This window comes from Furipterus horrens, unplaced genomic scaffold (genome assembly GCF_987537825.1).
Source record: "Furipterus horrens unplaced genomic scaffold, mFurHor1.1.pri manual_scaffold_2, whole genome shotgun sequence".
Lineage (NCBI taxonomy): Eukaryota > Metazoa > Chordata > Mammalia > Chiroptera > Furipteridae > Furipterus > Furipterus horrens.
In genome coordinates, this window is record NW_028327172.1 from 194,162,147 (window position 1) to 194,182,762 (window position 20,616).

A 20,616-nucleotide genomic window follows, 5' to 3' on the forward strand; every position below is an offset into this window, starting at 1 on the left:
TGGGCCAGGCCATGTGGTCGGCTCCTACTCTTGCGTTGAAGTCTCCAAGGAGATAAAGAGCGTTACTTCTGGGGATCTTGGATAACACTTCGTCCAGTGCATGGTAGAACTGTTCTTTCTCTTCAGTGGTGGCGCAGAGGGTTGGGGCATACACGCTAAGAATGCTGACTGGGCCGAAAGTTGTTGACAATCGGAGGGTAAGTAATCTCTCTGTGCCTCCTGTGGGTGGCTCTATGGAGTTAACAAGCGTGTTCTTCACAGCGAACCCAACACCATGCTGTCTTGGTTGGTCCGGAGACTTCCCTTGCCAGTAGAAGGTGTAGTTGGTTTCTCTGATAGTTCTGTTGTCGGCCAACCGGGTCTCCTGTAGAGCCGCAATGTTGATGTTTAGTCGTGCCAGTTCCCTGTCGATGACGGCGGTTTTCCTGGCACCATTGATCCACGGAAGGTCTGCAGTAAGTCCGGGACACATGGTCCTGATGTTCCAGCTAGCGAGGCGAAGAGCTGGAGGCTTCTTTCTTGTTGTTTGCTTGGAATTGCCTGGTGCGAGTGTTTTGTGGCCCACTTCTCAAGAGACGCCTCTCTGATCCCCACGCACCCAGTGGGGCAGGTGAGCCATGGCGAGACGGCACCTAATTGGCTGGGGGCTGCCCAGCTTGAGGCGGGCGGTAGCTGTCCAGTGAGGTGCGATGACCTCTCCCACCGTCAGAGGAGACCCCTGGCGCTCGTTTCCTTCGCCAATCGGATGAGCTTATAACCGGTAACTGTCTCCTCCCGTGTTAAGTCGACATCTTGCGATGACGCTGGAGTGTCCTCTCCAGTGAAGCTACAAAGCCTGGGCAGGGTGATATGGAGGGCCAGCTGTTGCCCATGCAGCAGACCCCCCCTCTCTTCGCAGCTGAAGGATCCAAGGGGAAAGACAGAGTCAATACAGCTTGGCTTCAGGTGCGCCGCAGGAGTTGCCGGTGTTGACTACAACGTCAAACCGCCTTAGGGACTCCGGCTCCGGATTTTCTGTCGGGGTTTACTCCCTTAGCCTTTCCCCTGAGGAGGTATGCCGCAAGGCAGCGGAGGTTTGGAGTCAGAGTTTCCCTTCTCCTTAGCCTTTCCCCTGAAGAGGTATGCCGCAAGGCAGCGGAGGTTTTTTGGAGTCAGAGTTTTCCTTCTCTGGTGTGCCCTGACTGGAAGATCGAACCAGCGACACTTAGCTCGCAGGCCGACGCTCAATCCACTGAGCCAAACCAGCCAGGGGGTGTCTCTATTTACGTTCAATATTATATTAGTTTATGGAATGCGGCAGGGTGGTTTGATATTATGTAGCTTACAGAGTGACCTTCCAGTAAGTCTTGCACCCACCTGACATATGTATATATTATTTGGAGGCATTAACGTTTAACTATTTAGAAAACTAGAACAAAATCTCTCTATCTTGTCTTTTTCAAACTAATATTGGATTATGTATTTTAAAAATTGCATTTGGGTGCTTTTCATTTGTGTTTGCTGTTGATTTTTATAAAGTTTGGGAGCTGATGATTTCCACAGATAGCACAGGGTCCATTGTGAAAAGACACCCTCAGCTTGGGTAGCTTATTTGGACATCTCAGATTATCCTCTCGAGTACATTTAGCAGGATGGGAATTATTCATCTCACCAAGTGTCTTTTTCCCTCACTTTTTCAACTTTCAAGATGAATAAAGGAAAGTCCAAATTGCAGAGAACACCCCCAAAAAATAACCAAGGAAAAAGGAAAAGTAGTCCAACTAAGAACGAATCAGAATCCAAAAAGCGCAAACCGACTCCCCAGAAGGACGTCTCTATGAAGTCTGTAAAAAAGGAAACAAGTGTGTTTCAGAGAGGCCTGGACTTCGAGGAGCAGGTGGCCGAGGAGACAAAGGGCGACAGCCGGGCTAGGAAACTGGCTGATGACAACAGTGAAAACCAAGTGGCAGCTTTGCTCTGGGTGGATAAATACAAGCCAACCTCGCTCAAGACCATAATTGGGCAGCAAGGGGACCAGAGCTGTGCCAACAAGCTCCTACACTGGCTCCAAAACTGGCACAAGAGTCCACCCGAAGACAAGAAACACGGTGATTTTACAGCTTCATTCGTGTGTGTGTGTGTGTGTGTGTGTGTGTGTGTCCGTCACCATATCATTGCTCAGTGGCACACATGTGAGGAAGTCTGATAGTTGGTTCATTCATCTCTCAGCAAGCATTCGCTGAGCACCTGCTCTGAGCCCAGGTGCTGTACTAGATCCCAGAGATGCTGCTGTGACAAAATACAGTCTCCCTAAGGAGCTCACAGGCCGTGGGGAGGCATATGAACCAGCCGTTAAGTTGGAATGAGCTAATACTGTGATGGGGTAAAGTATGGGGTGGAAAGGTGCAGTCTGGGATGGGGACGTGTGCTTTCATCCCTGGAGGAATGGCTGTCTAAGCCAAGACTTGGAAACCAGGCAGCTGTTAGCTAGGGGAAGGGAGAGGTGAGTGCTGGCTGGGAGAGAGCACACGTACCCAGGTCTGAAGGTAAACGTGAGCAAGACCGCTCAGAGTACCAAGGAGACTTGGGGGAAAGGTGCAAGTAAAATGCCGAGGCACGCCTACAGGTTAGGCAACCCCAAAACCCAGCAGCATGTTTGTTCCTGGTAGGCCTCATAGTCCTGAGCTTCTCTAATTTCTGTGCTAGTTCACCATGTATTTGTCATGGAATATGAACACCCACAATATATATTTAATGTCCAAAATATTGGAACTGAGGTTTCAGATCACAGATGTTCGTACTGTTTTTTTGTTTTTTTTTTTTTTTGAGCTTCAGCTGCAACCCTGGAGGATATTGTATAAGAAATAAGACAAAGGGGTAACTGGCTCTTAGTGTGTGTGGTCACTAGGCATTGGCTGATGATGCCAGTTTATTTTATTTATAACAGTTAGATAATTGTAATAGTTGTCTCTCTTTCCACACCCACAAAATCGACCTTAAAAGGGGGCATAAGTGCTTTGTGTGCCTGGAGAAAACTTGAAGGCTTCCAGTGATCCATAGTCCCTTTTGCTCATGCCTGCCGTAGGTTTAAATCTGCCAGTAGCTGTGTGTGTATGTGTGTGTGTGTGTGAGTACCCTTGATGTGCCAGGTATCCATGTCATAAGGGGACGAAGAACGCTATAGAGCTGTGCATGGTGGCTGAAGACACTGCCTCTCCATTTCACTTTTCTTTTTGTGATCATGTAAACCAGTTATGCTTGCTAACGTTTATTGAGGCATGTTAGGTGTGTTCTGTGCTCAGGCATGTTCATCCGCACAACATCCCTTCCAGGCACATTACTGTTGTTACCCTCATTTCATAAAGAAGCCATCAGGCCAGAGGGGCTAAGTCACTTCTCCCCGCTGGTGAGAGATGGCATTCAGGATAGGTGGAATTGGGATTGGAGCCCAGGTGGCCTGCTCCATGGACTGTGCTTTTGTAGTAAAGGAAATCATAAAAGTATTATTTCAAATCAAAGTTCTGACATTAATGAGTTTTAGAAGTTAATTTATTTTGGGTGGAGGTGATCTAGGGAGTAGAATTTTACTAAGCTCTCTGGGAACTCTTGCTTATACTTTATAGAAAATATTCTGGGAATTTAGAACTAAACTGGAGGGCTGTTCTTGATGCTAAATTGATGCACAATTAATCCTGAGTTTTCTGTGAGGTAGTATAGGTTAACACTCTGGAACTTTTTTCTTCCCAGCAGCAAAGTTTGGTAAATTTGCTGGCAAAGATGATGGCTCTAGTTTTAAAGCAGCATTGCTCTCAGGCCCTCCAGGTGTTGGCAAAACAACCACGGCCTCTCTGGTTTGTCAGGTGGGTGTTCTCTTGTAGTGTGGCTGGAAAGGTACCATAGGCGTGGGCATGTGTAGGGGATGTGCACGTGTGTGTGAGTGTGGATGTGGTGTACGGATATTTTAACCTGTTGTGTATATAGCTTCCTGAAATTAAACCTTTAGAATTTGCTTTGGTTTTTGGGATATTTGTCATTTTCATTCTTTAAAAAAAAATATATTTATAATTATAATCATAGGTAATATTTGCTTATATTTGCTTGTGTACCTGGCAGTGTATTAAGCTTTTGGGTGATTATTTCATAGATATTAGTCTTATAGACACACATGTCTTATATACTCTTCTAAAAATTTTGTGTACCGTTACCATCCTCATGTGACAGATGAAATGGGCTTAGAGAGGAGGACAGTGGCACTGTGAACCCAGGCATATGGGGTCCCGCCTTTGCTCTTGTCTCTGTGGCTGCCATTTCTAGACAGTGAGAAGACAAGGCATTAAAGCAAACCACAGATGACGTATATCAGAATGGTATGAAATGATGCATGAAATAGTATCAGAACGATAAAAACGAAGGACTTTGAACTTATTTTAAATTTATTGCTGGATTTACCAGTCCTCTCTCCCATAAGCTAGTGGTTTTGTTTGATCCTTGTTGTAGGGACCAGAGCACAGATTTTTAGCTTGTGTAAGAACTATGAAATTTCCACTCTATAAACATTAAAAAAACCAAAGAAATATATACTTTTGCGTAGTCTTTACAATAGGGAACATGACTCTTTTCTTCTTTCATTATCGTCATTACTTTTTCGGGAATTCAGTTAAGACTTTTTAATGTTTTATGATTACGAGGACCAGTTTTGCAAAAGGTACCAGAATAACTTGGTTTTTCATGATTTCAGAGGACAATTTTATAAAGGGATAATTTGACAAAAAAATGATAATAACTTCATTATTTATCTTGAAGTCAACAATTATAATAGATTAATTCTTTATCTGATATTGAAATCTTGGGATGGTTATATTTAACTCTTAAGACTTCAAGAAGCAAACAGTAAAATTGCTTGTTCAAATATGTTCTTCTAGGTTAGTGATTTATCAGCCAAACCTGTGTGTTTATGTGTGTGTGGTATGTATGAATATGATATTTTAAAAATCTCATGACTGTGAGGCATATTATAGTTAATCTCATTGTCTGTTATTACCATACTTCATCTTTTACCCATGTTTCTTTATGTGATTTTTCTACACTCTTTCTTCCTTAACTGCTCTTTTTTTGGGGGGGAGGATTAATAATTTACATTGTGATAGTAATGGTTTCCAATATATTGATTAGGAATTGGGATATAGTTACGTGGAACTGAATGCAAGTGATACCCGGAGTAAGAACAGTTTGAAGGAGATTGTCGCGGAGTCTCTGAACAATACCAGCATCAAAGGCTTTTATTCAAGTATGTGGCTGACTGAACTGTTTTTTTTGTTTGTTTGTTTTTGGTTATGTAAGAAAAACAAGTTCATTTCTATGTTTAGTAATTACTACTATACACTAGGTACCCTGCCATATCCGGGGGCTAATGAGAGAATAAGAAAAGCCTCTGATGTAACTTAATAGGACAATAATTACCTTTTTTTTTTTTTTTTAGGTATTAGAGATTTCTGAGAATGTGATAAAAATTCACACATGAATATATTTATGTATTTTGCATATGATTTTAGCAGATTCACAGTTGAATCCTGTGAAGAGGGCAAAGAAACTGTATTTAATACAGTGTGATGAGTGAGATGACAGAGGCCTGTAGATGAAGAAGTGATTCTATTTGGGGCATTGGGGACAACTACCAGGAAAGGGTGACATTTGCTTGAAGGGTCTTGAAGAATGAGGAAGAGGCTCCTCTGTGGGTAGAAGGGTTATTTCAGACGAGAGTAATAGGGAGGAAAAGACAGTGTGGAAGTATGTACCACTGTGTGGAAGGTCATGGCTAGTTGGCTAGTGGTCTGATGTGATCAGAGTTTATGGGGAAAATGGGATGCCCGCATTACAGACTGAATAGTGCATATTTGGAACCTATGGTCAATTGCATGGTCACCTGAATTCTTGGTACTTCAATGGTAGAAAGTCATTGTTAAAAAGAACTTGCTCAGGAAATGTCACTGTTATATATGGCTGGTGGGAGTGTAAATTGGTACAACTCTGCAGGGCAATCTGGCAGTATTTCTCAAGATTCAATTCCACATATCCTCTAACCCAGAAGTTCTAACTCCTCTGTTCATTGTTAATACTTGTATAATATGCAAAATGACATATACATGGATATTCACTTAGTGCGATTTATAATAGCGGAAGAATCTTCACATTTTATCAATAGATAGAGATTAAGTGAATTATGATACATGTGTAAGATGGAACATTATTAAACAGCCTTGAAAAATGAGATGTTCTATATCTATAATGAGGAATAGATCACAAAACTATATTAAATGACCAAACCCAGCTGTATATTTTTATGCACACATATTTTTAACATGTGTAGAATGGCTCTGAAAGGATATACAAGAGTCTGTTCACACTGTTTGCCTCTGGAGAGGCAAGCTGGGTACCCGCAGTGGCCAGGGTAGAAGGGACACTGCTCACTGCGTACTCTTGTACCTTTTGGATTTTAACGTGTTCTTCTCAGTTTACAGTGTGTTATATAATTGTTTATAAAGCGGCAGTGTTTGAACAATGGCTCTTCTGTTTCTGTCTCATCCCTCTGCTTCTCCACGTGGGGTCAGGTGGAGCAGCCTCTCCCATGAGCAGGAAGCACGCCCTCATCATGGATGAAGTAGATGGCATGGCGGGCAGTGAGGACAGGGGTGGAATTCAGGTAATGGAAGCATTATATTTTTGCAGTTTTACTGTTGATTTTAATTTTTTTTCCACGAAAAATATAAAGAACTAATTATTATGCTGTGATAAGTTTGACAATTAAACCATGTTGCTGAGGAGGTTTTTAAAACTGAAAATATATGCATTGCATGGTATTTTGTTTTTTTAAATAATTATTTTTGTGTTGCAAATTTGCCTTTTAGGAATTAATTGGTCTGATAAAGCATACAAAAATTCCCATTATTTGTATGTGCAATGATAGAAATCATCCCAAGATTCGCTCTTTGGTTCATCATTGTTTTGATCTTCGTTTTCAAAGACCTCGGGTTGAACAGATTAAGGTATGGTGTTTGGAATTTTTTTTCCATCACGTTATTCTATTTATTGAAGGGTCAGTTTTAAAAGTATCTGATAAATATTTTTTAAATATCTGATTATATAAGTTTAAAAAAATCATTGAAGATTCTCCTTTTAGGCTGCTATGATGTCTATTGCATTTAAAGAGGGTTTGAAGGTTCCTCCTCCGGCTATGAATGAAATAATTTTGGGAGCCAATCAAGATATCAGACAGGTAAATTAAATATATATCGTATGACAATTGATAATTCTTTTGAATTGATGCCTTCAACCTTTTGGGGAGTGGGAGTGGCTGTTTTGTCCCATTTGACAGTGTCTTATTTGTGATTCTTTTAGGTTTTACATAATCTGAGTATGTGGTGTGCACAGAGCAAGGCACTAACCTATGACCAAGCCAAGGCGGATTCTCATAGAGCCAAAAAGGATATCAAACTGGTAAAATGAGTTTTTGTTTGTTAGTTAATTCTTGTTCTGTAGTTCCTTGACACACCTGTGGAACCTGTGGATATTTCTTTCTTTCTTTCTTCATTATCCTCACCTGAGGACATTTTGCTTTTAGAGAGAGAGGAAGGGGGTGGTGTGGGGGGAGGGGGGAGAGAAGAAGAAGAAGAGAAAGAAACGTTGATGTGAGAGAAACATCGATCAGTTGCCTCCCGTATGCACCTGACGTATTAAACCCACAGCCTAGGTTTGTGCCCTGACCAGGAATTGAACCCACAGCCTTTCACTTTACAGGACAATGCTCCAACCAGCTGAGCTACATTGGTCAGGGCTGGATATTTATAATAAGAGATACAGCTGCTAAAAATGTTTCTAATTCAAATGAAATTTTTCAGTGTATATTGAAAATTTTGAGAAGGGGAAGTTTTAAATTATACATGCTTCAATAATTCTAAAAGGGCTTCTTCAGAGTCCTTGGCATATGGATTTCATTCGTGTTTTCAGTGGTTTTGCAACTGTTCAGAATAATCCGTTCTCAATGGTTTATAGTTTAATAATCTCTCTGAAACTAGAGGTCTTATCAGTTATCTCTTGTGTCCTATTTCACCTAGCCACTAGTCAGAAATTGTTACAGTTAGAGCAGTGTTTTCATTCTCACCTTTTAAAAAAATGATTACATTTTTTAGAGCAATTTTAGATTCACAGCCAAGTTAAAACAGATTCTCCATATACCTCCTGTCTGCACACATATCCAGCCTTCTCTACTCTCAGTACCCCTGCCAGTGTGGTACCTTTGTTACAACTGATGAACCTGCATTAACACATTGTTAGTACCCAAAGTCCATAGTGTTGTACATTTTATGGGCTTTGAGAAATGTATAATGACATGCATCTGCCATGGTAGCAGAGTAAAAATCCTCTGTGCTCTGCCTGTTCATCCCACCCCTTCCCCCTCACCCCTGGCAATCACCAATCTTTTTATGGTCTCCATAGTTTCACCTTTTTGGAAATGTTACATAGTTGGAATCATACTGGGTAGCCTTTTCAGATTGGCTTCTTTCACTTAATAATATTTATTTAACTTTTCCTCCATGTTTTTTCATGGCTTGATAGCTCATTTCTTTTTAGTGCTAAATAATATTCCATTGTCTGGGGGTACCACAGATTATCTGTTCACCTACTGAAGGATAACTTCCAAGTTGTGGCAATTATGAGTAAAGCTGCTAAACATCCATGTGCAGGTGTGTGTGTGTGTGTGTGTGTGTGTGTGTGTGTGTGTGTGTGTGAGATACAAGTTTTTAATTCATTTGTGTACATACAAAGAGCACAACTACGGGAGAGTATGGTGGAGAGTATGTTTGGTTTTATAATAAACCACCAAACGGACTTCCAGCCGGCAGCACTCTGTATTCCTGCCAGCAGTGAATGAGAGTTCCTATTGCTGCACATCTTTGTCAGCATCTGCGTAGTGGCGCTTCTACTAGGAGTGTCCCTCTTTCTTTTTAGGGCCCCTTTGATGTTGCCCGGAAGGTGTTTGCAGCTGGAGAGGAGACTGCACATATGTCACTTGTGGACAAATCAGATCTCTTTTTTCACGATTATTCGATAGCGCCCCTCTTTGTCCAGGAGAACTACATACACGTGAAGCCTGTAGCCGCAGGGTGAGTTCTCAGAGCTGGTGAGGGTTAGAAGTACACCCCTCCCCGGCGCTGTGAAGGCCAAGGAACTGAGAGGGAGGGGTGTGCAGTGTGGACAGGGCTGTGATCCAGTCTGGCTTATATCCTGCAGGGGTGACATGAAGAAGCACTTGATGCTGTTAAGCAGAGCAGCAGATAGCATATGTGATGGTGACCTAGTGGACCGGCAGATCCGGAGTCAGCAGAACTGGAGTCTCCTGCCCACACAAGTAAGCCCAGGCTCTGCTTCCATTCGGGAGAGCGAAGTTGCTTCTAGCTCCTGTGGTTAGTTAAAATACGGGATAAACCTTACGGCTGTTAGGGCTAAAATGCAGCGTGTTGTAGATGAAAATGCTCTGTGGTCACTATAGTCTGCTTGTTAACCTGGCATTATTTTTCAGTGGTTTATAATATTTTTATGTAAATAGACATATGGAAATAACATTAGATTTTGGTCATAATTGAGATGTGAGTCAGAAGTGTCATTTCCTCTATGTTACCTTAAGAATCTATTTCTTTTTTGTCATTCTTGGCTCTCTCAGATGATTCCTAAGTAGCTTCTCCTTGAAGAAGTGCAGCCAGACAGGCAGCAGCCACTTTCTGATGCCTGGATTTTGATTTTCTTCTCTTTTGCTAAAGAGGTAGATTTGTATTGGGTACTTCATTTCAGTTGATATCTTTTACTCAGAATAGTTTTGTAAACATTCATAATTAGGAGTATTTGTTCTTGTTTGAGTTTTACGTATTTATACAGTATTATTGGCCTGAATAATAAGGGACTTATCGTGGCCTGCTCTTCTCTCAGTCCTACCACACATTGCTTGAAAAAAACAAAAAACACTTGTTCTGGAGATAAATAATTCTTCCTCATGTTTTAAAAGTGTTCATTTTTTAACCTAGTAATTGTGCTTTTGAGAATTTATCTTAAAAAATAATTTCAAACACAGAAAAGCTTAATGTACAAAAATATTCCCTCAATCATTAGGGCCAATGGCAAAAAATTGGACAAAATCCCCATGTCCAGCAACAGGAGAGTGATGAATTATGGTAAATTCTCTTGATTAGAACATTATGCCACCTTTATTTTTAAAGATTAATATGAAAAACTCAGTTATTAGAATAAAGCAGGATACAAAGTTTATGTATAATTCCAGCCTTTAAAAAACTGAAAACCTTTGAAATAGAGATATCTAAGGATACCCTTTTTTACTTTTCTCAAGTGTCAGTTGACTTGATTCTCTGATGATTATAGACTTTTCATGCTTTGCTGCACCTATGCCATTAGTAGCTCGTGTTAAAGACAGTCATGCTCCTCTGAAAAAAGTCTCTTCTGTGACAGTGGCCTCCACCAGGTAACTGGTGTGTTGAGGTCAGTTGGCTGAGGAGGCTGAGTTGGCAAGATGATCTCTCTGGGCCATACGTGTTGTGGACCAAGGTATTAACCATAATGAGATGTTTTCCCTGGGACGTTTCCCACACCCACAGGTCAGAGATGGAGGGAAAGGGCCTGACTGCTCTGGAAGTAGGTACGTGGGACAGTGTGGCTTCCCTTCCCAGACAGAGACTGCTTGGAAGCCAGCTGCTGCTAAGGAAGCAACTTCGTACAGAATTTAAAGTGTGGTCTGCACTTGGTTTTTTCAGGCCATTTATGCTAGCGTTCTTCCCGGAGAGTTAATGAGGGGTTCCCTGAGCCAGTTTCCCACCTTCCCAAGCTGGCTGGGTAAGCACTCGTCTACAGGCAAACACGATCGTCTTATTCAGGACCTCGCACTGCATATGAGTCTCAGGTACGTGGTTACTCCGTTTCTGGTATTTTATCAGTGTAGTGTATGTAGCCTTTTTCTGATAAGGATAGAGTTAGTCAAAAGATTTATATTTTAATTTGATTTTATTGCTAACTAGATAAATGACCCTGAATAAGTTCTTTTTATCTTGTGAGATTCCATTTTATTATCCATAATCATTATAACACATTTATCACTTAAAAGAATACTTTGGAAGAGTAATGCCAGGTGGTAGATGTGTCATAACTCTTAAGATAAAATTTAAAACTATATATATCTGATATAGTGCTATTATTTATTGTTATAGTGACCATGCCTATTATTAGTAGGCATATAAAATATCTTTGCTTCAGAGTAATTTAATTGGAAAAGGGAACTATTTGAATAAATGAACTAGTTTTTACCTATCCTAGCCATTTGGGATAGGGCGTACAGTTTAATTTATACAGGAAGTGGATACTCAGATAATGGAAAACCAGTGTGCTTGGAGAAGTTTAAGGGTCATGCCTCACTCTTCCCCAGGGCTGTCTGCTTGGATGCTCTTGTTGTGCTCATATAGATTTTGAGCCCTGGGCTTCTGTGTTGTTTTATGGCTGTCCTTTTCTGTGTCTGTCCCCTTTTCTCATTTGACTGAACATCTGTGGTGGTAGGAACTGAGGCTTACTCATCTGGCACATAAAATTGCTGAATACAGTGTTCCCTCACTTATCGCGGGTATTACGTTCTAGACACCCCCCACCCCCGCAAAGTAGGAACCTTACATTTATTCTACACTCTTAAACCTACATAACTTTAACAACATACATATATAGTACCGCAAAATCCCGCAATATAGCGAAAAATCCACGATAAATAATATTTTTAAAAATCCCGTGATACATTGAGCCTGTGATAAGTGAACCGCGATATAGAGAGGAACTACTGTAACTGTTTCTTAAGGAGTCATATACAGGCCACTGTCATCATCAAGGACATCTGTAGTGAGTTTCTCAATTTTTTAAAGTAAATTAGAATGTTCCTACTTAATTTTTAAACCCTGATTAAGCCACAGAACTTTTATAGGCCAGGTTTCTCTTTATCTTTAAAAATGGGAAAGTGTGATTTTATTACTCTTAACCTTTTTTGGGTCATAGATGCCTTTGAGAATCTGAAAGCTTCGATCTTGATTTCTTGCCAAATGCACTCAAGGTCAAGTATAATTTTAGGGGAAGTAATACATTTCTAAGGATGAGAACCCTTTAGACTTTTCTAGATTTACTGTTATATGATTTTGCTAGAAGGTAACAAATACATAACAAATTATGAGAATAATTTTAGAAAAGCTTTCATGATTGTCCTGGGCACTGTAGCTCATTGACTTATACTTGTCTTCAAGTACTGGTATGTTCGATTACAGGGGACTCTAGAGGAAATGGGTGAATTTAAAATAGGAGCATTGTTTGAATTCTTTGCCTAGTTAATAAAACAATTGTGGGGCAAGGTTCTAGACTTCTGATAGAGCTATGTGGGTTCTTGTGATTCAGACATTCAGTTACCTGAAGGCAGGAGCAGGACCCATAGGTAATCTTTAAAAGGACCTTTCATTTCCTTTCCGTTTATTGTTTTCTTTTTATTGAATTTATTGGGGTGACACTGATTAACAAGATATACAGGTTTCAGGTGCACAAATCTACAACACATCATCTGTACACTGTATTGTTCATCATCCCATCCTTTCTGATTTTAATGTCGGTTCTGAAACCATCAGCTTTTGAGGTCTCTTTTTTAAAGTACACACACATATATAATTGCCTGGTTTGAAGATGGAGGCAGCTGGGTTGGGAAGATTTAGGGTGGTGACATTAGAGATACTATTTTGTTCAACTATTTTCTGTATTTAAGTTACATTTAAGGAGAAAAAAGCCCTTTCATGGTAACATTCTAGTTCTCAGCCGATCAGAGGCTATTTCCCTAAGTCTTTTCCTGGCCCGTGTGTGGACCACCTTGTGACTCTGCAGGAACATTCTCTGCAGGTTCTTTTAAAAAAATATTTGGGAAAAACCCTGCTCTAGCACTAAAAATTTAAGAGTAACAGCATTAGGAAATGCAAGGGAAGCATTTTCATATGTAATTTTGTATGTTATATGCAAAGGTGTTTAAGACCCTTATTAGGAGGTGGCAGGGCACTTCAGGCAGGAAATCTCCCCGTGTTTTACTGATGCTTTTAGTATTTGGAACTGGGAGTGAGTGATCTTTGGCTATGAGAAGTATGAGCACATAGAGACACTTTCGTTGCCTGCGCCCTAGTAGTAGAGTGGGAGGAGAACCTATGTTTGTGTTTTGCGTTCTCTGATCCAGGAAAATAGAAAGCTCCCCTTGAGCACATTGGAATCTATGTATCACTCTGGTGGAGTAGCACTGAGTTTTCTCTACACCAGCTGTTGGACAGTAGGCATTCCATTGAACTTTATTAAAAGTGATTGAACTCCATCAGATTAACTCTGTTGATACGCACACTGTGACTTGAATTGGTGGTAGTTTTCCATTAACTACAGGTGTGTCTCTTTTGTTTTGGTTTAAGAACTTACTCCAGCAAAAGGACTATAAATATGGATTATCTGTCACATATAAGGGATGCACTTGTACAGCCCTTGACCTCACAAGGGGTAGAAGGAGTACAGGATGTTGTTGCCCTTATGGATGCATATTATTTGATGAAAGAAGACTTTGAGAATATCATGGAAATTAGCAGCTGGGGAGGCAAGCCTAGTCCCTTCTCCAAGCTGGATTCCAAGGTAACTTGTATAACCCACTGGTTCTCCATCACTTTGTAATTACCAGGTTTCTTCTGGGAATACTTCAGAGGTGTTTACATGCTTTAAAAGGTTTAGTTTTCTTCCTTCAGTGCTTTTTGCTTCTTATGGCCTATGCGTTCCAAATGTATTATTTGAGTACAATATTAAGAAGAGACTTGTGGATTTGAGGATTTCCAGCTGAGATGGAGGCATAGATAAACACGCTTTGCCTCCTGGCACAGCCCTAAGAAGGATCACAACTAATCTCAAAGCAAAAAAACAACCAGAACTGCCAGAAAATTGAACTATATAGAAGTCTGACAACCAAGGATTTAAAGAAGAAATATTCATCCAGATGGTTAGGAGGGGTGGAGATGGGAGCTGGGGTGGAGAGGATGTGTTGCGGTGGCGACAGGTAAAAAGGGCAATCTCACGTTCACATGTGGCAGATAAAAGCTGGGAGGGACACCTGGGGAGCGATCCCTGCCCCAGGCCAGACTACGCAGCCCAGGGTTCCAGTACCGGAAAAATAAAGCCTCATAGCTTCTAGCTGTGAAAACCAGTAGGGGTTAGGGCAGTGGAAGAAACTGCTTGTCTTTCAGGAGAGTGTTTAGAGGGCCCTCACAGAATGAACACAAACCCACCCACTCTGGGAACCACCACAAGGGCCGCAGCTAAACAGCTAGAGGGGTGCCAGTCACATGTGGGAAGTGAGTGAAGTGACTGGAAAGGGGTAAGTGCTGAGCAAGTGGCATTGTTCCCTTTCTGACCCCTCCCCCACATACAGCGCCACAAAGCAGTGAAGTGGGTTGCCGCTCACTGATGAATACCTAAGGCTCCGCCCCGTACAATGTAACAGGTGCCAAGACAGGGAGTCAAAGCAGCTCTACCTAATACACAGAAGCAAACACAGGGAGGCTTCCAAATTGAGCAGGCAAAGAAATGTGGCCCAAATGAAAGAACAGATCAGAACTCCAAAAAAAGAACTCAGTGAAGTGCAGATAGCCAATCTATCAGATGTGAGTTCAAAACACTGGTGATAAGGATGCTTAGGAAACTCATTTAGTACAGCAAATGCATAATAGAAGAAATGAAGGCTACGTTAAGTGAAATAAAGAAAAATCCACAGGGAACCAATAGTGAAGAGAAATAAGCTGGGGTTCAGATCAATGAATTGGAACATAAGGAAGAAATAAATAAGTCAACCAGTATAGAATGAAGAAACAAGAATTCTAAAAACTAACAAAAACAAAAAACACAAAACCCGAGAGACCATAAGACCCTGGGTCATCTCCAAAAGTGCCAACATCCAAACCACAGGGATGCCAGAAGGAGAAGAGTCAGAGCAAGAAATTGAAAACTTATTTGAAAAAATAATGAAAGGAAACTTCCCTGATTTGGCAAAGGAAATAGACATACAAGTCCAGGAAGCACAGAGAGTCCCAAACAAGTTGGACCCAAAGAGGACCACACAAGACACCAAGACACATCATAATTAATATGCCAAAGGTTAAAGGTGAAGAGAGAATCTTAAAAGCAGCAAGAGAAAAGCAGAGAGTTACCTACAAAGGAGTTCCAATAAGACTATCAGCTGATTTCTCAAAAGAAACTGCAAGCAAGAAGTATTCAATGTGATGAAAAGCAAGGACCTACAACCAAGATTACTCTATCCAGTAAAGCTATCATTTAGAATGGAAGGGCAGATGAAGTGCTTCCCAGACAAGGTAAAGCTTAAGTTCATCGTCACCAAGCCATGTGAAATGTTAAAGGGACTTATTTAAGAAAAAGAAGATAAAAACTATGAACATTAAAATGACAATAAATCAACTGTCAACAACTGAATCTAAAAAACAAAAACAAAACTAAGCAAGCAACTGGAACAGGAGCAGAATCCTAGATATGGAGATCATTGGAGGGTTATCAGCTGGGAGGGAGAAGGGGAAGAATGGGAGAAAAGGTGCGGGGAATAAAAAGCATAGTTGATAGGAACAAAATAGACAAAGGGATGTTAGGAATAGTATAGGAAAGGAGAAGCCAAGGAACTTATATGCACGACCCATGGACATGAACTAAGGGGGGTTACTGAAGGGAAGCGGGTTGCTGGTTGGAGGGGGGCAAAGGGAAAAAAATTAGGACAACTGTAATAGCATAATCAATAAAATATACTTAAAAAAAAGACTTCTGGATTCGACTTTATAATTTGTATGTTTATCTTTGCTTTAAGCTGAGTGAAAAGCAAGACGTGAAAAGCTTAGGAACTAATATAAATGTATTCCTTATGAATAAGGGTGGGATGAGCCAAGTGAACTAACAGGAGGTGGTAGTAATGCATTAGGAAAAGAAGTGTTTACTGGCTGAGGATTTTTACTCGTAGTCGGTCTGATCTGTAGATTCAGTATTCCCATTGGACAATCTGTTATGTAATCGTACATCCCCCTACTTTCTTTATTAATGAGCACGAACAATCTGTAGTGACATAACATGAATACATAGTATCAAATACCTCACTCTTGTGCGTGTTTATTTGGTGCTGTTTAAGAAGACATTCTCTGGCTTGCCTTCTCCATGATTTTGACCTGATTCAATGGTTGCAGTGATTTCTCACAAGAGATGTCTACAGTTGAGACATCTACAGTTAAGAGCTCATGGACCACTCCTGCAATTATTAGAAACCCGATGTTAAGGCTTTTCAGGTTACTTAGTATACTGAAGTAACCACTATTAGTGAAGTTATTTTGGGGTAATTAAAGGCCAGCTTTAACTTGTACCTTATTGTGAGCCTTTTTTTGATTATTTATTGATTGCTCACTAACTTTGCGTGTCATTTTGTAGAACTGCAGACCATTGAATAGGTAAAAATGATGACTTACAGTGACTTTTCTTTGCCTGCCTTAAAGTTTCCAAACACCGATTCTTATTTGAGTCATGGACTCTTATTAAGAATATCATGAAAAATATGAAACTTGTCCACAGAAAAATGCTTTTATATATACGAACACATACATGTATATGCATAAATATTTTGCAAACAATTTCAAGGGGCTTCCAGGGTCTTTCAAAGCCTTTAGGCCTACAGAGTTCAAACGGACTACTTGGCACTCAGATTTTTAAAAACTCCATTTCTTTTCTTTAGGTGAAGGCAGCCTTTACGAGAGCTTACAATAAGGGAGTCCACCTTATTCCGTACTCAATTCAGGCGGTAAAGACATCCAGACACAGCACAGGCCCCACACTGGATTCTGAGTACAATGAAGAGTTAAATGAAGATGACTCTCAAACTGATGAGAAAGATCAAGACTCTATGGAAACTGATGCTATGATCAAGGTAGCATTTTAAGTTACAGAGAGGAAAACCTATGATACTCCCTCAAAATAATTTATCTTTTTTTGTGTATTATTTGCCTTTAGAAATTATTCAGAGCCTGTTTAGTAAGTAAAGTTGTTAAAATACTTTTAAGTTTTTTGTTCATCACAGTTGAGGGTATATAGGTATAGATTTCATTTTTATTAACAGTTAGCTTCATGTAATATGGAAGACCCAAATAGCAAGAAATCATATTGATGGACATTTGCTGATTTTTATTTCTTTGGTCATTGGTTTGTGCTTTACCCACAGACACACATTTTCTTCACAGCACAACCAAGGAAAGCATTTTCAATGAAACCATTTCTTCCTCCTCTTGTGTTTTGCAATAGCCATTGAACTGCCTATAGAAGGTTTTTAGAGCAAAATATCCTTGTTTTTCCTAGGACAGATTAAAATCATTTATAGTATCAGCCCAGTGTTTGCCATTGGCTGAGGCAAAGGAATGTAGTGTGTATTCTCCTCTCTTGTGAGCATATCATTCTTGCCCCTCACTTTTTTTAAAATTGATTTTTTTAAAGAGAGAGATAGGAAGACAGACAGTGCCAGAGGGACATCAGTTTGCTGTTCCAACCACTTGTGCATTCACTGGGTGATTCTTGTGTGCCCTGACCGGGGATTGCACCCACAACTGTGGCATATTGGGATGACACGCTAACCAACTGAGCTACCTGGCCAGGGCCTTGCCCCTCACTTTGGTTTTGTATACGCAGGAATAGTGTAGCTCTCTCCCTGCTTTAGTCTTATGTACACATAAGGGGTTGTCTCCCCTGTCTCCTCAAACTGAATGCGTTTAGACTCTTGAATCTGAAAAGTCTTATACCCTGTTTGTAAATTGTCTTGCTTATTTTGTGTCTCCTAAATATACCTTTGTTCTAAATCCAAGAAACTGCATACATAGGGAACATATCTGAGTTCTAGATTCTAAATAGCTTTTTAGTTTTTACTGCTAACTTTTAAAGGCTACAGCTAGCCCAAGTGTTTCTTGGAAGTATATAGAGGAACTTATTTCATTTACTCATAAACACAGCTATTAACTGTTTTGTGTATCTTTTCCTCCCAACAGAAAAAGACAAAGTCTTCAAAGCCTTCAAAATCAGAAAAAGATGAGTCCAGAAAAGGAAAAGGAAAAAGTTCAAAGAAATGAAACCATTTTTCATTACTGACAGTCACTTTGTACTCACCCTGTTGACCAGTCTAGCTGGTCTAGAGGATGCCTTGTTTTTCCAAAGGAAAGCTAATGGGGCAACTGAGTGGTCCCATTATAAGTAAGTGGTGGTACAGCTAGCAAGATGGAACCAGTAGGCTAACGTATGCCTCTTATAGAGGTTCATAGGACTGCCCAGGCCCTCCACTGTCCCATGTCAGTCTCATTAGATTGTGCTGCAACGTGCCTGAGAACAGTGGTACTAAGGCGACTTTTGTAAGCTTAGCAATTTATTCTGATGGCCTTCATAGGATCAGTGCTGACTTTTTTAAAGGTAGTCACTATTATGTGGTGAAATTTTGTAAATAAATCATAATACAAAACAGTCACCACCTAGAACTGGGTATTCTTTATACATTGCCAAGTATCTTGCAAAATATAAATTAGGAATAAAAAAGTTCCATGATACATGTACAAATTCTTAAGATTGTCATCTTGTACAGTAAAATATTACGTTGGTACATGACTTTCCTTATTAATTTGCAAAGGATTGGATTAAAAAAAGTTAATTTTACTACTAACCGGTTGTGGGGAACATAACTTCGGCAGTTGAAAGAGTTAGAACTCTGAAGCTGTTACAGCTATGAGTGCTGACCACCTCTCTGCTGTGAGGTTTATGGTGAGGCCTCTGCTATTGTTAGAGGGGTGGGTGGCTGCAGAAGGATCGCTAGTCATTCTTTCCCTTCCAGGGTCTCAGCCCATTAGGTCCAAACCAGTGGGGCCTAGAGTAGGTTAGACTCTTTGTCTGTTTCTTTCTGGCTTTGGACAAAATGAACACCGGCTTTTGTTTCCTCTGTCTGTGGGAGATCTGGTTGTGTCCTGTGATGGATTCCACAAGCCCTATTGGGATTTTAGACTTTAACATACTTGCTGAGTGGCCCGCAGGCTGTGGAACTAGCCTAGAATTTAGGTGTCTAGCTATTTTTTAATCTTGCCAGTAAATGCTCAGACTAAATGTGTAAAAGGAATGTAAAATCAGGATAATGATTCCTGCCTCCAAGGAACTGAGTCTTGTTGGGAAGGTGAGATATACATTTGAAGTGTATTTATCGTGTGAAAAATGTCTCATGTAGATTAAGTTCCTTATGGGAAAAACGTTGCCTTCAGCCTGTGCCTCTCCAGCCCCGCCCCGCGCTTTGTGGAAGCCTGGCTTGAAACTTCTGCTTCAGTGAGGGCTTCCTTCATCGATGACTGCCTCACCTAACCAGTGGGGGTGAGCATGAGTTTCTTACACAACTTCCTACTATTTCTGCTGCTTTTGGATGTGCAAGGCATGTCTTCCTACCTGGCCCTGTACTCCCCAGGAAAGGACTATAATGTCCTTGCAGTCAGAACAAGGAATAGTGTCTTACTTGTTATGATTTTAATGATAAATGCTTTATACATGATTGGCATAATTTGTGTATAAGATAAATAACTTTTCTTTTAGAACTAGAGATTGTAAATATGCCCTTTAAAAATAACAAAATGGGTCTGTTTGATTTCTCTTTGAAGCCCTCATGAGGTTAATGCTGGGGAGGAGTTGATGGGTCTACAGCAGTTTGGATGCGAATCAGAGGGGTCTGCATTGGGACTGTATATTTATTGGAGTGACCAATAAATCCTTACTGGAGGTACTAGGTGCCATACATCATCTTTGCAGCAAAAACTGCATACTTGCTTTTTTGGAGATGCATTGAATATTTGCCATCTTGTAATCTATAACAAACTACTATGTCCTTTCTCTTGTTAAATTTTGGCAGTTCATGAACAAGGAGTGAGCTGTTGTATGTACTTAACACTCACAGATCCCAAGTGCCTATAGCTCCTATTCCTCTATCCTTATAATATCCCTATAGGGGTAACAGAAAAACAAGGAGACTGGGGGTGGGCTCGCTGATAGTGACCTGTATTGTGTCACTTCGGAAGGTTAAGTCTCTGGCCTGTTCTCTAGCTAGCCTTCAGGAGGGCAGAAGAGATCAAGCTGGAGGCATCATGCATGTGGATACTTGGATACTAGGAAACATGGTTGGCACTCGAATTCTCCCCGGGGTTGTAGGTACCTCTGTAGTGTTCACGATGCTGGTAGCCATATTGTAAAGTCGTATCATCTGAAACATTCCAAGTTAGGCTACATTACTCATTTCTGTTAGCTGCTTAGACTTTAGTTACATTGGTCTTGGATGGCAAGGAAGCATGTAGGAGAAGTATGTTCTGTCTGAGAAGCATGTGGTATGTGATACGGGGGATGAATGCTCTCACCACCTTGGGGAAGATTCTGAATAATGTATGTCGTTAGGGGAGTTAAATGATTTAATTTTCAACAGCAGTTCCATAGTATGCAGTGTAACAA

The 20,616-nt window shown here is 40.6% G+C and overlaps 1 protein-coding gene across 1 annotated transcript; it reads left to right on the forward strand.

Annotated features, from left to right (window-relative positions):
- Positions 1-1,687: 1,687 nt before the first annotated feature.
- On the forward strand, positions 1,688-20,363 carry LOC150020230 (replication factor C subunit 1-like). Its single transcript, XM_090267393.1, has 14 exons — positions 1,688-2,087; positions 3,730-3,839; positions 5,152-5,266; positions 6,588-6,679; positions 6,885-7,022; positions 7,157-7,252; positions 7,375-7,473; positions 8,986-9,140; positions 9,268-9,385; positions 10,797-10,942; positions 13,500-13,713; positions 16,847-17,038; positions 19,358-19,452; positions 20,123-20,363. The coding sequence occupies exons 1-14, from the start codon at positions 1,688-1,690 to the stop codon at positions 20,361-20,363; spliced, it is 2,211 nt and encodes a 736-aa protein (XP_090123519.1).
- The last annotated feature ends 253 nt before the right edge of the window (positions 20,364-20,616 follow it).

Bases quoted from the DNA above. Each gene is read 5' to 3' on its own strand.
- LOC150020230 (XM_090267393.1), top strand. From the start codon at position 1,688: ATGAATAAAGGAAAGTCCAAATTGCAGAGAACACCCCCAAAAAATAAC. The intron at 3,840-5,151 runs GTGGGTGTTCTC...TATATTGATTAG, and splicing joins CGGCCTCTCTGGTTTGTCAG to GAATTGGGATATAGTTACGT. The intron at 7,253-7,374 runs GTAAATTAAATA...TGATTCTTTTAG, and splicing joins CCAATCAAGATATCAGACAG to GTTTTACATAATCTGAGTAT.